Source organism: Grampus griseus (genome assembly GCF_964374135.1).
Source record: "Grampus griseus genome assembly, chromosome: 18".
NCBI classification, from domain to species: domain Eukaryota; kingdom Metazoa; phylum Chordata; class Mammalia; order Artiodactyla; family Delphinidae; genus Grampus; species Grampus griseus.
Window position 1 is genome coordinate 32,534,487 of NC_139012.1, and position 20,081 is coordinate 32,554,567.

Below are 20,081 nucleotides of genomic sequence, written 5' to 3' on the forward strand. Positions count from 1 at the left end.
AAGCCTATCAACAGATGAATGGATAAAGAAGGTGTGGCATATATATATATATATCACACGCACACACACACACACACACACACACACACACACACAATGGAATACTACTCAGCAATAAAGAAAGATGAAATCTGCCATGTGTGACAACATGGTTGGACCTTGAGGGTATTATGCTAAGTGAAATACGTCAGATGGAGGAAGACAAATATCGTAAGATCTAACTCATATGTGGAATATGAAAAACTGATAAATAAATAAAAACAAAATAATGAACAAACCAAACAACACGTAGATACAGAGAACGGAGTGGTGGTGGGAAGGGGAAGGGGAAGGCAAAATGGGTAAAGGTGATTAACTGTATGATTACAGGTGAAAAATAAAATTTTGGTGATGAGCATGTTGTAGGGTATACAGAAGTAGAAATACAATGTTGTACACATGAAACTTATTTAATGTTATAAATCAATGTTACCTCATAAATAATAATAAAATAAGTAATAATAAAATTTAAAATTTCTTAATGAATAATAGACAAACAAATAAACCATGTGATCTTAGAGAATTACTTTGGGGCTTGATCAGAGCTGCCATATCTGTAAAACATCAGGAATTAAGTGTTATCTTCCTTTCTCAATCTTGTCTACAACCTTGAGTTAATGGCCGTGCCTAACAATCCATCTCTCTGAGACCAGGAAAGCAGAAGAGGTGGAGTTATTCTGGTCCACTTCCTGTCAATAACCAGGTCTTGTCAATTCTACTACATAAATAATCTTTAAATTCAGCTCTTATTCCATTTCTCATCTTCACTTAAACTTTGCAACTGTCTCCCAACCAATCTTTCTGCCCCCATGTCCTTTTCAACCATAATCCACCTCACACTGCAACCATGGTTACAAAAGATGAATATATCATGCCACCCTTTTACTGTAAAACCTCCCCACATAAACTGACAACAGGACATTTTAAAATCTGACCCTTCCCTTTACCAGCCTCCCTCACCACCCTATGAATGATACAATGAAGGAAAATCTAAGTTTTTGCATAACCCGAACTGTCCTTGCTTCATACCTGGCACACCCTATACACCTTGAAATTCTTAAATATTATTAATTAAAAAGTGAACGCATGTGTAATCACCTATAGGCATAAAGAATATAGTTGACAATAAAAGACAGCTAACAATAAAATTTCATTTACAATTATTTGAGAAGTTAAGATACTGAGTTATGGCTTTATCTGTAAAGCCATATACTTTCAGAATAGTCTAGCTGAAAAGATAAAGTAGAATATTCTTAAGTTTTTTCATAAAAGAACTTTAAAAATTATACAGATATCTGGTAGGATATGAATGAAAGAAGTTTGTTTAAGCACTAATGAGGACATATATTTCTTAAATCATGAATGGAACCTCTGTACACTAGTTCCAATTCACCTATTGTAATGCATTAGGTATACTCAACTAACCTTTGTAAATAAACTTAGATTCAAGATTCAAAAGTGTTTACTATCACTCTGAGATTCTATGCATATTTTAAGTTTACGTCATTAAGCTTCTTCTTGAGTACTTTTGGAGGATGATAAACTGTGGTCAAGATAGCTTTTCTTCATACGGTGGGAAAATAAAATCACTAAAGCAATACTAATTGTTACATTTAAAAACATATTTTTGATCCCTTTTCCCTACTGCCTTCCCCCTTTCAAATAACTGTAGAGCAATTTGAATCTCCATATTCTGTGCAGTATAAAGAGTATAATGAATATCTCTAACAAACTCATCCTTACCCTTTTTACAGCATTACTATGAGGCTAGCTCTTTCTGTGTTTATAATAATGAGACTATTTATAATAATGAGCCTTTCTTAGGTAAAGGTAGTTTTACTTTCTGAGAAAACAATCAGCTGAATTTATCTCCTCTTATTTCATTATCTCACAGTATTAATCAGGAACAAATAAGTTCGCCATCTTATGCAAAAATTTGGATTGAAACAAATGGCATGCAGACTCTCTGTCTATATTGTCTCATTCAACAAAAGTGGTTAAATGCCACGGAGATCAATACTTAAGAATAATTATATATTTTCTAATAGTGCCTTTCAGTGACAATAAACAATTCCATAACGTTACCAGTTTTCTTTTATATAATGCTCATTGTACTTAAATTGTCCACACAACGGATAAAATAATTTTTTAAAGTATTTCTCATAAGCAAAAGGTATCTAAATAACTACCATTTACATACAGATTTATAATTTATACTGTACTTTTTACACATATTATCTCATTTAGACCTTACAGATCACCCTGTGAAAGAGTATTATGAGCTCATTTTATAAAAGAGAAAATTAAACTTCAGCGATATTAAGTGACATATTCACTCAGCTAGTAAGTGGCAGAACCAAGATTTAAGTTTAGTCTCATTCCAAATCTCTTTCATAATATACTCCCTGTTCAGGGAATAATGCTTTTCTTCCAAATGTGCAAGACGGTCCTACTATGTAAGAAGTTTTTTATACAATAAATCTCACCACCATAGTGAGTTTCACTCATTATTTCCCACAGCTCCAAAATATCATTTTAAAGCAACTATATATAAAGTACAGAAAAAGACAAGAAACCTAACTCATAGACTGAGCCAAAGCATACATACACATTATAATCCCAACTATAGTATTTTGGATGTACCCAAATACCCAAGTTCTTTCTTTGCTTATCTCTGCCTTTTCTTAGGTCTTTATCTCTTCTCTTCCTCTTCCTTCTCAACCCCTTAACTTCACAAACTACTGGTATGACTGACTGCAGGGGCAGATACCAAGATTGCATGGCATGAGTTCCATCTTTCTTTTCCACATCTAAGAGGAGAAAATAAAAGGCACTCTCTCTCTCTTTTCTTAAAGCAGTAAAATTACTTTATTAAATCTCAACCCTTGAGTACATATCTTTTTTTTTTCTTTTCCACTATGGTTTATTACAGGATATTGAATATAGTTCCCTGTGATATACAGTAGGACCTTGTTGTTTATCTATTTTATGTAACAGTAGTTTGTATCTGCTAATCCCAAACTCCCAATTTATCCCTCCCCCACTCCCTTTCCCCTTTGGTAACCATAAGTTTGTTTTCTATGTTTGTGAGTCTACTTCTGTTTTGTAAATAAGTTCATTTGTATCATATTTTAGAGTCTACATATAAGTGATATCATATGTTATCTGTCTTTCTCTTTCTGGCTTACTTCACTTAGTGTGATAATCTCTAGGTCATCCATGTTGAAATGGCATTATTTCATTCTTTTTTATGGCTGAGTAGTATTTCACTGTATACATATACCACATCTTCTTTATCCATTTATCTGTCTATGGGCATTTAGATTGCTTCCATGTCTTGGCTATTGTAAATAGAGTTGCTATGAACATTTGGGTGCATATATCTTTTTGAATTAGAGTTTTCTCCAGATATATGCCCAGGATTGGGATTGCTGGATCGTATGGCAACTCCATTTTTAGTTTTTTAAGGAACCTCCATTCTGTTTTCCATAGTAGCTACACCAATTTACATTCCCACCAATAGTGTAGGAGGGTTTCTTTTTCTCCACACCCTCTCTGTCACTTGTTATTTGTAGACTTTTTAATGATGGCCATTCTGACCGGTGTGAGGTGATACCTCACTAAAGTTTTGATTTGCATTTCTCTAATAATTAGCAATGTTGAGCATCTTTTCATGTGTCTATTAGCCATCTGTATGTCTTCTTTGCAGAAATGTCTATTTAGGTCTTCTGCCAATTTCTTGATTGGGTTGTTTGCTTTTCTGTTATTGAGTTGTATGCGCTGAGTGTATATTTTGGAAATGAAGCCTTGTATCGCATGCAAATATTTTCTCCCATTCCATAAATTGTTTTTTCATTTTGTTTATGGTTTCCTTTGTTGTGCAAAAGTTTGTAAGTTTGATTAGGTCCCATTTGTTTAGTTTTGCTTTTATGTCTACTGACTTGGGAAACTGACCTAAGAAAACATTGCTATGATTTATGTCAGAGAATGTTATGCCTATGTTCTCTTCTAGGAGTTTTATGGTGTCATGTCGTATATTTAAGTCTTTAAAAAGGTACTCTCTTAATATCCCCCAACGTATAGAAAGCAAACCAAAGGCAAAATATATTTCTCTAATCTTATTATTTAACTTTATCCTAAAAATGTTTATTGGCCAAGAGGCAAGGAGACTAAGTACCAATATGCCAGTGTAAGTACTTTATCCATTTTAATTCATATTGTAACAGCATACTTTGCTAAAATAAAACTGACACAATTAAACGTGTAAGTCCAAAGCACATGATTAATTTGCTCAGACACAAAGATATCTAAATGTGTACACTTGTGTTTTCTGAATCTCATGTTTCATAACAAGGAATACTAAAATCCGTTCCTTAATTATTTTAAGTTGTAAGATTTAAAAAGAAATAAGTTGCAATTTATTTTTACCTTGTGAAAGACCAGTGGAACGTAAGCTCTAACTATAGTTAAATCCTGCCAGAATGAAGAAACTGGGATTAAAAAAGATTCAGCCACATAAAACACAGGGTTGGATTATTGTGAGGTTAATACAATGATAAAGGTGAGTCTATACTACATACAGCTGGCTAGAAGTTCTGTGCAATTCAAATGTCTTTAGGCCTGGGATGCAGTTTGGCACCACCTGGTGGCAACCATCCACCCTAGCTTTAATATCCATGGGGTCATTCTGGATCTGGTGGCTGACTGGGGTTTCTAGGGCAGTAGCCCCAGTCCCAGGAATTCCCTGACTAGGTGGTATCCACTTTGACGTGGCTATGGAGTCAGAACAACACAGGGGAAAAGGAAACCTGTCTTCAGCTTCCCTGCTTCCAGAAATGGTTCTGTCGACTGTTTCTCAACCTACCTCTACCAAACATCTTAGAGAACAGGCGCTAGTTTACATCAATTTATGTTACCAGGGGATGCATTTTAAAGGAGTCTTTAAAAAGTAAAACAACAACGGCAACAACAAAAACTAAAAAAATCAGTGCATTCTCAAAATGATTACATACCAAGGTTTATGTGGTTATGTGAATTGTTTGGAAGTAATCACACGTTACCATAGAAACAATCCCATGAATTTTAAGGTTATTAAGTTGGCCAATAAAAGCCTTTATTATAAAATCCATAACAGAATTGAGCCACAGGACTATAAGTACTTATTTGTAAAACAAAATAGTAGTATCACCTATGCCACAGGTCTAGCTCACATCTAGATCTTTCTCCTGAGATTCAGACCTTATATAATCAACTTCTACTTGCATATGTCACACAGACTTAATGAAACTAAACTAAATTTGTCATGTTTCCCAATTAAAGCCGTGTCTTTTTCTAATGCTTTAAAAACTGCATCACTATCCCCGCAGCTGCCCAATCAAGAACCTGGTGACATCTGTAACTTCTCACTCCCCAATCCAATCTAGCCAATGAATCCTCCTGACTGTTTAGTTAGGTTAGTTCTATCTCCTGAGCACTCTTCCAATCTGGCCCACTTCTCCCCGTCTCTACTGCTACTAATCCAGTTCCATCTTCACTACCCGTCTTGATAAGGGAAACAACCTCTAAAAGTGGCCTCTTTGTCTATAGCCTTATACTCTTCCAGTCTATCCTCCACATCACAGAATGGTCTTTTTATATAAAATTAGATCATATCACGCATATTCCCCAAATCTTTCAATTGTTCATGGTCTTAGACAATGGCTCAAATGCATGATTTGGACCTATTTCCCTCTTCTGTTTCATCCCTTACAACTCGTTGCCTCTTGGTCTATGGTCTAACCACTCTGAATTATTCTATTTGTTCAAAAAACTTCATTTTGTCTTGCCTCCAGGGTGTGCATTAATTCCCCTAATTCCCTTCCCTCCCATAACTGACAGTCTTACTCTTAGTCATCATGCAGGTGTTGCATGGGTACTTCTCCCTCCACGTAATCTTCCCCGATTCCTCCCAGGGCTGAGTTGGATATACCTTGAGTCTATGTGGTCTCACCCTGTGCATCTTGCCATTTGCTTCATTATCATCATACTTTTGATCATGGTTTCTCTATTTCTCCATTAGACTACCAGCTTTGCAAAGGCAGAGGTCACCACTGTATCTATGGCATCTGACATATATCTAGAACATGGTGGACCTTAATAAATATTTGCTAAATAAGTAAATTTATTGTTCTTAGAGCTCAAATGTAACCTTCTCTAATATCAACCTTAGTCTGATTTAAAGTCTTGCTTGTTGGCAAAGATAATAGCATACACTCAAGTCGGTTCTGATAAACTAGTATGACAATTAAGTCCATTTCAAAAATGTTTCCTTCTAAAACATCAATTTTGAAAAGCCATATGACCATAATGATGGTATATAAAAATAACTGCTATTGAAATAAGTAGCATTTATTTTTCCCTTAATGCTGCCAATCTCTAAAAAAACCTAATATATGCTGTTCTAAAAGTAACTGCATGAATAAAACTGATCCTTCTTAAAGATTATCTAACATGTCTTTAGGACCAACAGCTATATGAGGCATAAGCGATACTTCATATTATAATTCCAGTTTCTAAAAATTTCCTGGAGAAATCACTGGCATATTATAGGAAGAACTACTGGTATCTCTTAGTACTCTCTAATTTCCTTTTCATTTCTGTCCTTCATCTGAACTAAGGTAAAGGCAAAAGGAAAAGCTAACAGGGTGATAAAAAGATAATAGGAATACCAGAATAAACAGGCCTAACATCTGATAAACCCTGTTCTAAGCTAGTTATCAAAGACCTTAGAACTTTAATATTCCATTATACTTAGATTTATGACAAATTTTCTTTAATGTATTAAAAAAGACATTATGTCACGAACTAAAGTTTAACTTTGATAAAACTATAAGCTTCGGGCTTCCCTGGTGGTGCAGTGGTTAAGAATCTGCCTGCCAATGCAGGGGACACAGGTTCGAGCCCTGGTCTGGGAAGATCCCATGTGCCGCAGAGCAGCTGGGCCCATGAGCCACAATTACTGAGCATGCGCGTCTGGAACCTGTGTTCCGCAACAAGAGAGGCCGTGATAGTGAGAGGCCCGCACACCGCGATGAAGAGTGGCCTCCGCTTGCCACAACTAGAGAAAGCCGCCGCACAGAAACGAAGATCCAACACAGCCATAAATAAATAAATAAATAAATAAATAAATAAATAAATAAATAAATACTTAAAAAGAAAAAAAAAACCTATAAGCTTCAAACAAAGAGCAATAAAATATCACATAAACTTCTTGGTTTTTTTTTTTTACCTGTTTTCCCGTTCATACATTTCCCTGGAGGCACTTCGAAGTTGATCAATTTCTTGATTAGTTTTCAATCTGATTTGTTCCAGTTCATCACGTAGTTTATTTTCATATTCTGTTTTATAATGGTCTCTGCAAAGAGTCGAAAGGAATATCCTTTTTTTTGTTGTTTGTAAAAGAAATAGGTCTTTGCCCTTCATGTAATATTTTAATATCTTATGTCAAATATGCTCTACATACAATGTTACTTGAAAAACACAGTTTAGATATAAAGCTTTAAAATTCTTAAAAATACCATTCCAAACTAGTTCCATCTGAGATTTTCTTTTAAACATATTACCCTAAAGGCTTAATTACTATATAGAATGTTCATTCATGTTGAATAATTATTCATCTTCAAAAATATTTTACTAATTTAACGCATATGGCAAAAGACTTGAAAACTAATGCATTATGGAAGGTCATTCATTTAGAAACAATGATCTGATGTGGTGCATGTTGGAAGACAATTAATCTTAAAAAAAATGACCCGAATGTACTCTTTACAAAACCTTTCCTTCTAAGCACAACAATCATAGCCACTGTGATCTCTTAGCAAAGTCACAAAGCGTTACACAGGGTATTAGCAGAAGCACAAACTGATGAAAAATACCACAAGCTGGGAAAAAAGTTATTAAGAATAAATAATTCAAGGATTATAAAGGCTATTGGTATAAAGGAATAGCTTATTCATCTACTTGAAGAGAGAAGACAGGATTGAAATGCAGGAGTCTGATTCCAGAGCCTGTATCTTAAACCAGTACTCAATGCTGTCTCTCCTTATTCTTTTATGTTTCACACAGTCAAGAAAAGGTCAGCTTAGTCAGGCTCCACACAATTACATTTTCTTCAAAAATATACTTCTATAAAGATATTTATATATTTCCATAAAACATTTATGTAGAGATCTTAGTCACTGGGAATTAAAAAGGTTATATCGGGCTTCCCGGGTGGTGCAGAGGTTGAGAGTCCGCCTGCCAATGCAGGGGACACGGGTTCATGCCCCGGTCCGGGAAGATCCCACATGCCGCGGGGGCGGCTGGGCCCGTGAGCCATGGCCGCTGAGCCTGAGCGTCCGAAGCCTGTGCTCCGCAACGGGAGAGGCCACAACAGTGAGAGGCCCGCGTACCGAAAAAAAAAAAAAAAAAAGGTTATATCATAAGAAAAAATAAATAAAAATAATCATAGTGTATATATTGCTACCTAAAAGAAATAGGCTCTTGGTTGTTGGAAAAAACAAAATATCTTAAGAAAAATATCAATTAGAATGAGTAACTTATGAGGAAACAAAATGAACGATTATCGTAATATCATCCTATAGACCTTACAAAAAAATCACTATTCTTCCCCAAAGCCATGAGTTCCCTCAAAGAAGCTGGTGTTAATTTATATCTATTGATATGGAAAATAATGTAAATCTTACCTTGATGTTACGTACTTTTCATACATCTCTTCTCTAGCCTTTTTGGTTTCTTCAAGTTGAGTTTGAAGTCTTTCAAGACGATCCTCTTCATGGGCACAGCGAACACTAAGCTCCATATTTTGGCGGTTGAGATATTCTTTATCTTTTTGCAGTAAAGTAACAGTATGCTGTAAGGTGGCTACCTACACACATGCAGAGACAGACAGTGTCCAGAGCAATGTCATCTTACTTTTCAAGGCTTACTGAGTTATTTTCTTTCATTTGTGCTTTTGTTCAACATATAAAGAGGGCTAATCCTTACCATGAAAATTTTCATATAAACAGAGCTACTAAAAAATCCCTTCTTTCTAGCAATTACATCAGAAAGGAAGAAAAATGTCCCTCTCACAATTCTGCCCTGAGCTGTGTCCACAATCACGGTACAATAAAATACAAGTGACTCTATAAGCTTACCTCTTTTGATAATTCACTTCCTTCTTTAGCTTGAATTATGTGAGAGGCTTCAAGTGTTTCATGTTTTCTCCTTAAGTCAGTTACTTCCTGTTCAAGTGCATCACGCTCACTATAAAATTCAAATACATTTATTTATTTTTACTAAAATAAAACTCAAACACATATGTAAATTCTATGTCTCTTTTTATAACGAACATTTTAAAAGCGTCAATTATGTTTCAGGAAACTGAACAGAGATACTTCAGTGTCATTCCATGAACGATAAAGTATCTGCTTTTCAAATTTAGAAGGGACTCTGTTCAAGACCTTGTTCAGATACATAAACATGAATTTATTATCTTCAAAAAATAAATATGTAGGCTACACTAATCAGCAAAGTAAATAATAAAACTTTCTAAGGTACACTCTGGTATCTTTTCATTAATCATCTTCAGTCTAATCTTGAAGCCAAAACTTTTAAAGAATTTAAAACATGGCTCTAGGCTTTCAGTTGTTAGGCTAAAAAGGCCTTAAATCATCACTCAGATTGCATAGATGATACACAGGCAGGCATTCTTGTGGTTATTTCATTCACAAATTGTTTATGATTACCCAGAGATTCTTATTTCCATTTTCAGACCAGCTCTTTCCCCAACACAGCAAAACCAAGAACTGGACCAACCCTACAAACAGGTATCTTAAAAAATGAGCAGAGAAATAGATTTGCTAATTCTTAACTTGTTCTCTGCAGTGAGAATCAGTTCCTTTGCACTTGATTTCATTTACTCCCCTGGTGCTTCCATGGAGAGAGCTATTAAGAACTGTTTTTCTTTTCATTAGATTTTCAATAACTCATTTAGAAAGATGACTTCTAAGATTTCTTCTGCTTAACAAAGTATTATAATTATACTTGAGCAAAGCACAAATTGAAAAATAACAATCACCCATAAACCCACTAATTAAAGATGACTATCAATATTAATATTTTGGTAATATTACTTTAAGTGTTTTATGCCTTTACATACAAATGTTTTTATTCTCACAAAGTAAGGACTTTTGTTATGATTTTTTAATGTAAAAAATAGATTATAAAGCATGATACAGCAAAATACTCATGAATTTGCTATCCACAGCTGACGACAGTTACATTTGTCTATATTTGCATTAAAGTTTTGTTCTGTTTTTTAAAAAGATAGAACACTATGAGTAAAGCTGAAGTTCCCTATATTTTCTCACTGTCCCAATATCATCCCCTAAAAACAATGATAAATTTCCATATTATATGTTTTTTTACATACTTTTACTCACCAATTGTTAATATTTTGTCATATTTACTTTGTAATATTTACTAAATATTACTATGTCATATTTATTCTCTCCCTCTCTGTTGTTCATCTATGTGAATAAATATACATATGTGAATTTACATATATAAAAATACATACGCATATACAGGTATACACGTCTACACACACGCACACAATTCTACATGTGCATTTTTTTCCCCCTCAACTATTTGTCATACGCAGACATTAGGTCCTTTTATCCCTAAATAATTTGGTGTGAATCCAAAGGTTAAAGATATTCTCTTATGTAATCAGAATATAATCATCGGGACTTCCCTGGTGGTCCAGTGGTTAAAGTTCTCCCTTCCTTTGTCTTTCACGACATTGACCTTTTGTAGCGCACAGGCCAACTTTATAGAATGTTGCTCAACTGTCATTTGTCTGATGTTTTTCTATGACTAGATTTAGATTAAGCATTTTGGGCAGGAATATTACAGAAGTGATAATGTGTCCTCAATACATCAAATAAAGATATATTGAGATGATGTCACTTAATCTCATTATTGGTGACAATAACTTTGATCATTTGCTTAAGGTGGTATCTGCCGAAGTTCTCAACTATAAAGGTATCTTTTTGCCCTTTGCAATTAATAGGTAATCTGTGGGAATTTTTTTCTTTTACAACGCTTCACAGTTTACTGAGTCCTATAAAATAACTGGATAATTGATTCTACACACTTTCAGTGACATCTGAAAGGAACAGATATTCACCCAAATTTGCTATAGGATATATTTTAACATTCTGCTCTCTAATATACTTTTACCCAGTGGCTTTAGCTTCCAATGATGACTCTAAATCAAACAGTATTATGAGGTTACAAAATAGTAATTCCAATAAGCATATGTATTTATTGGTTGGCATTCTACTGTGAAGATCCTCTTTATTTACTAGCACACACTCAAGGACTCTTATTCTGTTCAATGGATTGTAACTCATTATCGTTAATATTCATCTTGATATTCAAGTTGTACCTATTTGGCCAGTTGGATCCCCTTCAAACTAGCTATCGTGGTGTTGAATTGGAATTAGAAATATCAGTATGATCTTATCCATAGTATGTTAAGCCATCCTTTCACTTGCCTCTTCATTGCGCCTCTGCCTACTGAAAGGGCCTAGAAATAACGTTCAATGTAGCAATGACCAGGACCCAAATCTTAATTTCTGAATAGCATTCTCCACTAAAAGGAACCAAGACTCCTTAAAGAAAGGGCTGAGGCAACGAAGTCACAAAATAAACCTGAGAACTTTCTGTTATGCCAGAAAGTTTAGGAACTGCTTGCTTTGGGGGTGGGAGAGTGGGGAAGAAAGAAAGAAAGAAAGATGGGCACATGCATTTTGCTATTTAAAATTTAATATTATGTGTTTGACTTATCCATATATACATTCAGATCTAATTTAATGATTTTAATTGTTACGTAGAATTACATTATAAAAATAAATCACAATCTATTTTCCATGCTGCTGTTGAAAAACATTTGAATTCTTTCTAATAATGATGCAGCTAACATCCATATATCTGTTTTCTTTTGCACCTTTGTGAGAATTTATCAAGGACATAAAAGTGATTTTTTTCCCCCAGTTTATCTTATGTTTGTGACCAGACCATTTTTTAAAAATCCACTCTTTCTATTGAGTGAACCAAAGGATTCACAGTTTGAGACACTCTTGCTTGGTTGTTTTTCTGTTCCATTTCTAGCACATGATGATGCTTATTATGTTCTTATTTCTTAGGTTTTCATTATAGAAAATAAAACACACATAAAGAGAGATGCTAAAGTGAGACACCTCCCCACCCCCACTTTCATCACTCACCTGCAAGAATTATCAACTCAGGACTCATCTTGGTTTGTTTACCCTTCATTCATGGCCACCCTGGATTATTCTGATGACTATGCCTTTTAGTTTTCTCCTTTCATATTTCACTTATTATTGCTATAGATTTATAGCGGCAGACAGGACATCAAAACACCAACTCAAAGTATCATCTTACCATCACAACCTACTTCATTTTGAAATGATTCTTTTGAAATCTAGCTTTCTTTGAAAGCCCAATAGTATAGCTGTCATGGATTTCAAGCTCCAACAATCACTATATTTTGACATAACAGTGCATACATAATAATACATAATGCATGTCAGTCATGCTGGGAGTAGGAGCACCCATGTTATATCCCCCAGATCCTGGCAAATTTACTTATGGTGTTTTACAATTTATAAAGCATCCATTCAATTAACAAACACTCATTGAGTGACTGCTTTAGTTCAAGAATTATTTTAGGTGCAGGTAGATGTAGCAGTGAACAATTAGGATCATCTCTCTATATATACGCATACATATATATACTTTCATAAATATTACTTTATTTGATCTTCTTAATTTATATAGTGCAGTTATTGTATTAGCACCATCTGAGAGATGACAAAACTTTGGCTTAGAATGTTAAGATTTCCTAGGGACATACAGCTAAAGTGGTGGTTCATTAGTACATTCCAGCAAAAAGAAAATTCTTTGCCTTAGCAGCAGCACAATATGAAACATATCCTCAGAAAGTATTATTTTTTGAAAGTATGTGTGCCTTTTGTCAAAAAGGAATAGCTGAAAAAACTTTAGATAAAACTGCAAACTATTTAAATTGATGCCATAAAATAAAAATAATCAAGTAAGATTTCAAAAATATTTACACACATAGGATTTCACTGGGTTCCTATCTTCTAAGGCATCACATTTTAAAAGACAAAAGCAGCTTCTAAATAAAATAAAAACAACTGACATAAAAATACAATCTAAATCCAACAAACTGCCAAAACTGCATGTTTCTGCGCAATGAAGACTAAGGTATATGTCAAGAGAATAAGAAAACATAAGGTATATGTCAAGAGAATAACAAGACAAGCCACAGGCTGGAAGAAAATATTTGCCAAAGACATATCTGATAAAGGACTATTATCCAAAATGTATAAAAAACTATTAAAACTCAACGGTAAGAAAACAAACAACCCAATTAAAAAATGAGCCAAAGACTTTAACAGACACCTCACCAAAGAAGATATACAGATGGCAAATAAGTACGTGAAAAGATGTTCTGTATCATGTCATCAGGGAAATGCAAATTAAAACAACGAGATATGACTACACACCTATTAGAATGGCCAAAATCCAGAACACTGATAACAAATACTGGCAAGGGAGTGGAGCAATGGGAACTCTCATTCATTGCTGGTGGAAATGCAAAATGGTACAGACACTTTGGAACAGACAGTTTGGTGGTATCTCACAAAACTCAACATATTCTTACAATACAAGTATGCTCATGCTCCTTGGTATTTACCCAGAGGAGTTGAAAATTTATGTCCATACAAAAAACTGGCACATGAATATTTATAGCAGCCTTATTCCTAACTGCCAAAACTTGGAAGCAACCAAGATGTCCTTCAATAGGTGAATGGATAAATTATGGTACATCTTGACAATGGAATATTATTCATTATTCAATAGCACATTATTATCCAATGAATATTATTCAAAAGAATACTATTCATTATTCAAATGAGCTATCAAGCCATGAAAAGACATGGAGGAACCTTAAGTGTATATTTCTAAGTCAAAGAAGCCAATCTGCAAAGGTTCCATATGGTATGATTCCAACTATATGACATTCTAGAAAAGGCAAAACCATGGAGACAGAAAAAAAATAAGATACAAAGTAGAATTAACGACATTGATGGTAAGAATTCAAGTGACTCTGATGCATGCTAAAAATGAGAACAACTGTAGCCATCTTAACTACTTACCTCTTGACTTTACCATAGTTCTCTTGACGGTAGTCTCCTTGCTGAATTAACTGTTTTGTGTCTGCTAATTCTAAGGCCAAACGTTGACATCTAATTTGAAGCTCAGAGTAGTTTCTGCGATCTTCCTCATAAGTCTATAAATAAAAACAATAATAAGGCATTTCAAACCAAACGTACTTGACCAAATTCTGTACTGAATTCTTCTGTTAAGCTGTGCATATCTTTGTAATTTTAAAAAATCCTCAATTTTTTTATTTAGTAATGTTTCCCTACTCAAAGACAGGTAATCTTAAACTCACTGAGAAGTCTGTAAATTCATTTGTTTAAAACTTGAGCTCTGTTTTTTAAAGAAAAAATAGGTCAACTATGCTTTGGTTAATAGAATAATACATAAAATGACTACTAATGTTAAGGATGTTTTCAACATTTACTGAGTTACTATCAGATGCTAAGGACACAGAAATGAATAAAACACTGACCCTGCTCTTGAGGAGTTTACAATGAGAGACAAAGAGCCACACGAACATCAAACATTCACAATGAAAAATAGTTACTGAAGAGATTAACCACGCATTTTCAGTTGTGGTATTCAGAAAAAAAGGAGTTTTGTGGCACTTGGAACCTATTTCTACATTGATCTTCCTTGTACTCATCAGACTGGTAGAAAGGGACTGCAGAGATGTGGAAGAGGGGTAGAAGTGAAAACCTTAAAAGCACACCTGGCCCTGCTTACTACAAGCCTCGTTTCTTGCCATTTCTCATAATCATACTTCACCTCCAACCCTAATAAAGATCTGAGGTTCTCTGAACACACTACACTTCCTCTAACCCAGCGGTCCCCAACCTTTTTGGCAGCAGGGACCAGTTTCGTGGAAGACAATTCTTCCATGGATTGGGGCTGCGGGGGTTGGGGATGGCGGGGCAGTTGGTTCAGGCAGTAAAGCGAGTGATGGGGAGCGATGGCGAGTGGCAGATGAAACTTCGCCTGCTCACCTGCTCACGTGCTGCTCACCTCCAGCTGTGCGGCCCAGTTCCTAACAAGCCGTGGCCCGGTAGCGGTCCGTGGCCTGGTAGCGGTCCGTGGCCCGTAGGTTGGGGACCCCTGCTCTAATCTGTTCGCACTGCCTGAATAGCTGAATACTGTCAATACTCCTTTAGAGTATTGATCTTAGTGTATCATCAAATTCGTTTTTTTACATCAGAGTGTAAACATCTCAAGGGCATGGACTTTGTCTTGCTCACCATTGGATCTCCATCACTTTACACAGGACTTGGTACCGAGTAAGAATGAAATACTTTTCAATAAATCAATGAAGAAATGCAGGAATATGGGAATGGGGAGGAGAAGCAGGACACAGAGACGGAGTTCCCACTTCTTTTCCCACTTTGAGCTCATCAGATCTTGCAAGCAGTCATCAACTCCACCCCCAGAACCTGTCACGGGAAATACATCCTGTCCCAAGTCATTCTTTTTTAAGGAGCTGATGAGCTCAGTGTGGTCAGATTCAGTCCACAAATACTGACCGAACTATTTCTAAGTGACAGGTCCTGGGCTAGACACTGTAGATACAAAGATAAGTAAGACTGTTTTTGTCCCCTTTAAACTATTAGACATGACTTTGAAATGTTAGCTCCCACATTTCTATCAAAAGGCTGTTTGAAAAATGTAATAATGGAAAAACTATACTGGCTGTGCTTTGCTTTGGTACATACTATGTTCTTCTGCACTGATGTTCTCCATGAGAATGAAATGCTACTATGTGGTATTTATTAGAGGATCATAGCTGAGGATACTCTATCATCTCCCCAAAGAATCATCACACACGTCATTTCTGACTTAAGTCCCAGAAGATGCTTTAGGTCCCCTGAAGAATGCTTTTACCCTTCTAAACACTACTAATCATGTAACTGTTTTGGGAGAGTGTATAGTGTTATAGTTAGGATGGAAAGCTCCAGAATTCAACTGTCCGGAACTGAATTACCTGCAGTAACACTTCGAGCAGGTTTACATCTCAGCACTTGATTGTCCTCATCTACGTCATCTACCCTGTAGAGTTGTTGTGAAGATTATATCAAGTAATACATGAAAAGTGCTTATAAAAATGCTTAGCACATAGTAAATGATCATGAACTATAAATTAATATCATCACAATGCTTTTCCTTTGCTTTGGCTCCTAGGGAGATTATAGCCAAATTGATAGCTCGACCTTAATAATTGCACAAAGACTGGGACAGACTCCTGAGGAATATAAACATTTAAAGGGTGAGGAAAGGACAAAGAGCCCTAGGAACCCGAGGGAGTATTCACAGAAACAGAGGGTGAACCAGGGGTGTGTGGCAGGGACAACCGTAGAAGAGCTACTCTGAGGAGACAAGACTGTCAGGGGTACTAATTACTACTGAGAAGAGACCCATAAACAAATCCATTAACTCTTCAGGGATGGGGACAGAAAGTAGACTGCCAGGGGCTAAAGCAAATATATCTGAATATACAATATGTCCTTTTTCGTGTTATGATACATGCATTCTCTTGCTTAATACTTAACTTTATGATGGAGCAAAGTATTATCCTCATTTTTACAGTTGAGGAAACTAGGCTTGGAGAGGATAAAAGTCTCAGAGCTCATGAACAGTGTGGTAAGGACTCCAATCTAAATTTGTCAAACACCCGAACTGTAGGCAATTCTCTCCTTAGTTTAAGAGTGCAGAAAGAGAAGTAGCTAGAGAAGAAAATAGAGATAAATGAAGGTTTCAAAAGATGGAACAAGCTTGGACATGTTAAAATATCGATGGGAAAGAACAGCAAAAGAGGTACTGATGCTGGAGAAAATGGGCATGGTCGGGGGGCAGAGCAGTAAAGCCCCTAAGAAGGCTCAGGGTGTGGGCTCCATCTTCACTGTGAAGACTTGTCTTAGACCAGCAGCCATGCTCATATCATGGCAGGCTTTTCTCCAGCTGACACAGTGTTAAAAACTTGAATTTGGATGTCCTCAGGTAGCTCTTATCAATGCCCTACAAGTCACAGAATACTCCTTACCCTACTGCTTCACCTATTTTCTACTATCACTTGGTTTCTAAAGGCATATGACTTTCCACTCCTTGAAAGGCTCTTCCCACTATAAACAGTAAGAACAAACAAACAAAACCGAACGAGTGCAGATGTAAATATGCTTATGGCAAGAAACTGTGGGAGTTCTCATCTGAGGATTTCCATTTTCTCTGTGCAATGAAATACCAAGTCATTTGCTGAGAGGGAGAAGGAAAGTGGAAAGCTGGAGATGTGAGGAGAGTGGTGAATGCCTAAAATAACTGCTGTGAAAAATGAGAGAACTAGAAAAAATAGAATTACAGCACAATTGTGTGGGCCCGTTCGAAGTCGGTAACAATAAACTTACAGCCTTGTTACTGCCTCTGTGATTTTCTCCAGTAGCCCTCATGTAGAAAAATAAAGAGTTGAGAATCTGTCAGGCAGGTTCGATAAAAAGACAGGGAGGAATTCGACAACACTGACAAGAGAAAGGTTTAAGACTGATAACATGATGAAGAGGGAAGAAAAGACATTTAGGAAGATATGGATAAAAAAAAATTATATGGATTGGCAATTCTGCTAAAGATAGGTTGAAAGCAGTTGGCTGAAAAACGTGGAAATATAGGAAGTAGTATGTTCAGTGGTCAGCCTGAATTGATAACTTCAGAAGTAAATCAGTTCTGGGAGACAAGGAACAGAACGCGGGCCATGAACCTGAGTGCTAAAGAAAAGAAGAGGTAATCATTCAGAATGAGAAGATCAATGACGTGCAAGGCCAAGGTCGTGGATGAATCTCAAGAAGTAACCCAGGCAGCAGCTAAGGCAGAAAGGAAGACTAAATCTAGACCGCGGGTTCCACTGAGTAAAAAACAATGTCCCAGTGGTCTGCAAATGAAGAAGGTTATAGAGTAGGGCATCTAGATGAAATGAATGCCCCCTCAAAGGTAGGGGTTTATGTGAGTGTGGAAGTGCCAAAATCTAAGATCTAGAGAGGACATCAATACCTTGCCCTGAAATATACAGGGTATAAACTTCTGGAGCAGAGAGCAATTCCATAGGAGATATGCCTATGTGTGTATTTATTATATTGTACATGCATATGTCTGTAACATAGTATATATGTGTGGGTGTGAATATATATATATATATATATTCATTCGTTAAATATAAACATTATATGACCAAGTATAAGCAGAAGTTCAATACAGGAATGTACATATCCTACCAAATCTTCTAAGACTTTTCAACTGAAAAACTTCCCCTTAAATAAAATGATTACCCTTATATTTTGAAAAAAATAATCTGCTTCACTTACTATTAGCAAATAAAATACATTAAGGCATAGCTTTGGAAAAAAAATAAAAAATAAAAAATGAATCAAACCCATGACTGTGTAGAACTTTAAGGCTAAGGCTAAAGATGGTAGAGAAGACTACTTCGTATTACTCCTATGTATTCTTCCTGACCCGAACTCAGCAATACCTTCTGTGGGAAGACTCCAAGCCCCAAATCTGAGTTAGATGTCTGTCTTACATTTTTGCACAGCACCTGGTTCTTACCTCATCAGAAAACACATCACATGTGCTGTGAGCAGCCATTACTTGCCTCTCACATCAAAGGAAAAACTAAAGGAAATTTTCTATAATTCTAGTACCTAGTACTCTGCCTATAAGATAGAAAGTATATAATTAATGTTTCTGGAAAAGAAGGAGCAAAAGAGGATATTAAATAGACTGAAACCAAAGAAGGAAAAAGCTTAATCTTTTCAAACATAAAGAAAGAGAACACAAAATTTCCAATCACCAGCCATTTCTAACAGAAAATTTCTACATAAGAAGTAAATAGGTTTGGTTAACAGCAAGTCTCAATGTCCTTTTTGAATAAAGAAAAAAAACTGCATAGGGATAATGACAATTAAGTCACTGAGATTTCAACTGTTTGCCAGTTTTCTACACATCTAGAATAGAACTGACTTTGATTGCCAGAGTTAATGTCATCTTTTCCATCTCCTAAATTATTCATAAGAGGAAATAATAGAAGGCTATCTCTAGCCTGAAAAAAGTAAATCTGTTATTGTAGTTGCAAGTTTTCTTGTCTTGTCTGTAATCCTCGGTTTTCCTGATACGCACCCTGAAGCTCCTTGAAGACCTGCCTTATCTCTGGTTACAGCCAGTAACCCTCACATAGTAGTTAACGCTGGAAATGTTTGTGGTGTCAACTAATGTTGAAATATAAAGGGACTATACAGCACTAGCATTTAAAATAACCAGCTCAAGATGTAGCAAAAGTGACTTTAAAAATTAAGGATTAATAAATCATCAGTTTTCCAACTGAAATTAAAGAATATTATTATAAATCTGCAAATAAAACACCTCAGTTGAAACAATGATATCAATGCAACATATACGCAGAATTTTCTCAAAGATTTTGAGAAAAGCAGCTTGAAAGGGGCTTCTATTTCTCAGTCTGGGTGGTGGTTAAATGGGTGTGTTCACTTTGTGAAAAGTCAATTAAAATTTCTTTACAACACAAACGTTTTAAAAAAGTAAGACAAGAGGCTTCAACCAGGAAAATGCTAACTGGGGAGAAGTTCTGCAGGGATCCTGGTCTTAGGAATGGAAAGGGGGACATGCAAGGGTCACACTGAAGGGGAAAAGGGCTGAGCAGGATGGAAGGGGGTAATAAAGAGACACTCAGTTTTTTACTCTATATATTTCTC

The 20,081-nt window shown here is 35.7% G+C and overlaps 1 protein-coding gene across 2 annotated transcripts in view; it reads right to left on the bottom strand.

Annotated features, from left to right (window-relative positions):
- Positions 1-20,081, bottom strand: part of PIBF1 (progesterone immunomodulatory binding factor 1) — a 212,244-nt gene that overhangs the window by 153,691 nt on the left and 38,472 nt on the right. For both annotated transcript variants that reach the window (XM_082675882.1, XM_082675883.1), the window contains exons 6-9: positions 14,334-14,467; positions 9,216-9,324; positions 8,763-8,944; positions 7,307-7,432 (exon numbers count right to left, since the gene is read on the bottom strand). In XM_082675882.1, the coding sequence (XP_082532008.1) occupies positions 7,307-7,432; positions 8,763-8,944; positions 9,216-9,324; positions 14,334-14,467 (551 nt within the window). The remainder of the gene's footprint in view (positions 1-7,306; positions 7,433-8,762; positions 8,945-9,215; positions 9,325-14,333; positions 14,468-20,081) is intronic.